At 55.9% G+C, this 1,996-nt stretch overlaps 1 protein-coding gene across 1 annotated transcript; it reads right to left on the reverse strand.

Annotated features, from left to right (window-relative positions):
- Positions 1-509: 509 nt before the first annotated feature.
- POSPLADRAFT_1063443 (hypothetical protein) lies at positions 510-1,771 on the reverse strand (the record flags this gene model as incomplete). The annotated part of the gene is made up of 5 exons (XM_024481666.1): positions 510-619; positions 670-736; positions 790-877; positions 934-966; positions 1,029-1,771. 5 exons carry the CDS (start codon positions 1,769-1,771, stop codon positions 510-512), a joined length of 1,041 nt encoding a protein of 346 aa, XP_024332628.1.
- Positions 1,772-1,996: the final 225 nt, after the last annotated feature.

Consider the following 1,996-nt stretch of genomic DNA (forward strand, 5'->3'; position numbering starts at 1 on the left):
TAAGCGCGGCTTTATTTTGTTCTCTCAACTGAGTTTCCACTCTGCGCTTCATAGGCCCTCGTGCAACTCGATTTTGTAGCGCAGAGCGATAGATGTATTCCTCTTGTTACATGCACTTCAAATTTCTAAATTGTCTATCCTGTCGTTACCGGGTGCAATGGCGGCTATGACAATTGATTACCGCCAGGAGCTGAGTTCGGAGAAAGATGCTATATGGTTGTGCTCTTGTGCATCAGTGTATTCTTAAAAAAGTGTGTTGTTAAGCTTGAGAGCGTCAGTGGTCTGTAATCGCCGTGTTTTCACGAGCTCGATCGGATTCTAACTACGACAATATGCTTGCGGTTTTTTCGGTTACGAAACCAGCGCGCGTTGGCATTATCAGCTATGTCACCGGGCGTTGGCATACTTGACACGCACCCTCTGTAACTATTTGGCACTACATCTTAGCCGCCAGATATCAGCACCATGCCACTCTTTCATGTCATCATTACTCGCTGCACGGTATGGTATCACCACTGCTCATACTCTAATCGCCCATGCAGGCGCGTCACGATCTCCTGGTAGTCCGGTTCGTCCTCCGGCGTGAGGTACCCGTGGCGGATCATGAAATCGAGAATAACTGTCCAACATGGCGTGAGCACACGGCACGCGCAAGGGCAGCATCCTCACCTAGTGCCGTGTTGGGCTTGAACAGCCCCTGCTGCATGCGCGACACGATTTCGGCCAGGGGAAGGAGCTGTGGGGGTCGTCAGAGGGGACGCGCGCGGACGACGAGACTGCGCCGCTCACGTCGAACGATTCGACCTCGCCGTCAAGTGGTGTTGGCTTATATGCTTCCGGATCGGCCCCGGAGGGAATGCGGAGGTCATAGACATATCTGTGTTCATCGGGAATGATTTTCTTGGGTCCGGTCAGTACAAATGCGCAGCCTACTGGATCTCAGGTTGGAGCCATCCGGCGCTCGTTCTGCAGTTTGTTGTGTTCACAGAGGTGAGGAGGGCGCAATGAGTGTACGCGAGCAGACGCACCGGAAGAAATAGCTTATAGTACCTGCTACGCGCGCATGCATCCGGACCACGTCTTCCGCAAGGCTGGCCTCCTCCATCGACTCCTTGACGAGGCTCTCGAACGCGCCGAGCCCACACGGGATGCCTCCGGCGACGGTATTGTCGAGGTAGCCCGGCCACGTCTGCTTGCTTCTGGAACGCATCGGCACCCACATGCGGCAAGAGTCCAACGCGCCATGCCGGTGCTCGTCCTCCTCGAAGATCGACATGTGCACACCGTACGTGACAACGCCAAAGAGCGCGCACGCGGAGCGCTCCATCATAAATGCATAGTTAGCCTCGTCGTCGTCTGTGTCGTCGATCAGCACCTCGTCGTGCACGCCGAACGGATTGCGGTATACCGCGTACATCTCGTTCCGCCATTTGCGTGGGCCGATCACGTCGGGCCAGCGCCCTTCCTCCCGCCAGCGCTCACACAGCTCTTTCATGACGCGCGTGCGTGCAGACGGCCCGTGGATGTGAGACGAGAAGCCGACGACCTGCCTGCATTCGTGTGTGGCGAACTCCCATGCAGGGACCGAGCCTTTAGCATCCTCCGCGCGGAGCTGGGCTACGAGCTCCGCGCGAAGGAGGCCGATGGCAGGGAATGTGGGATGGGCGGTAAGACGCCAGGTGGTGAGGGACATGCGGTCTGCATCTATGCGGTAGTTGTCGCAGGCTGCAACAATGTCCAGGGATGATCGGGAGGGAGCCGGGCGGGCCATGCTAAGGAAGTCGCTGTGTGGATTCTATGACACGGTCCAAAACACTTGCTACTTCAGGCGTCCGGCGCTAATCAGGATCACGATCAACGATACGAGAAGCGCTCGGTTTTGTTATTTTATTTCATCTCTTGAATTCCACGGGATTAGACTCCATACAATGTAGGTACATGTAGAGTGTATCCAAGCCAGGAGTGGTTTCTAACAGTGGGCTCCGCGCCCGTATTG

This window comes from Postia placenta, assembly GCF_002117355.1.
Source record: "Postia placenta MAD-698-R-SB12 unplaced genomic scaffold POSPLAscaffold_292, whole genome shotgun sequence".
Classification (NCBI taxonomy): Eukaryota; Fungi; Basidiomycota; class Agaricomycetes; order Polyporales; family Adustoporiaceae; genus Rhodonia; species Rhodonia placenta.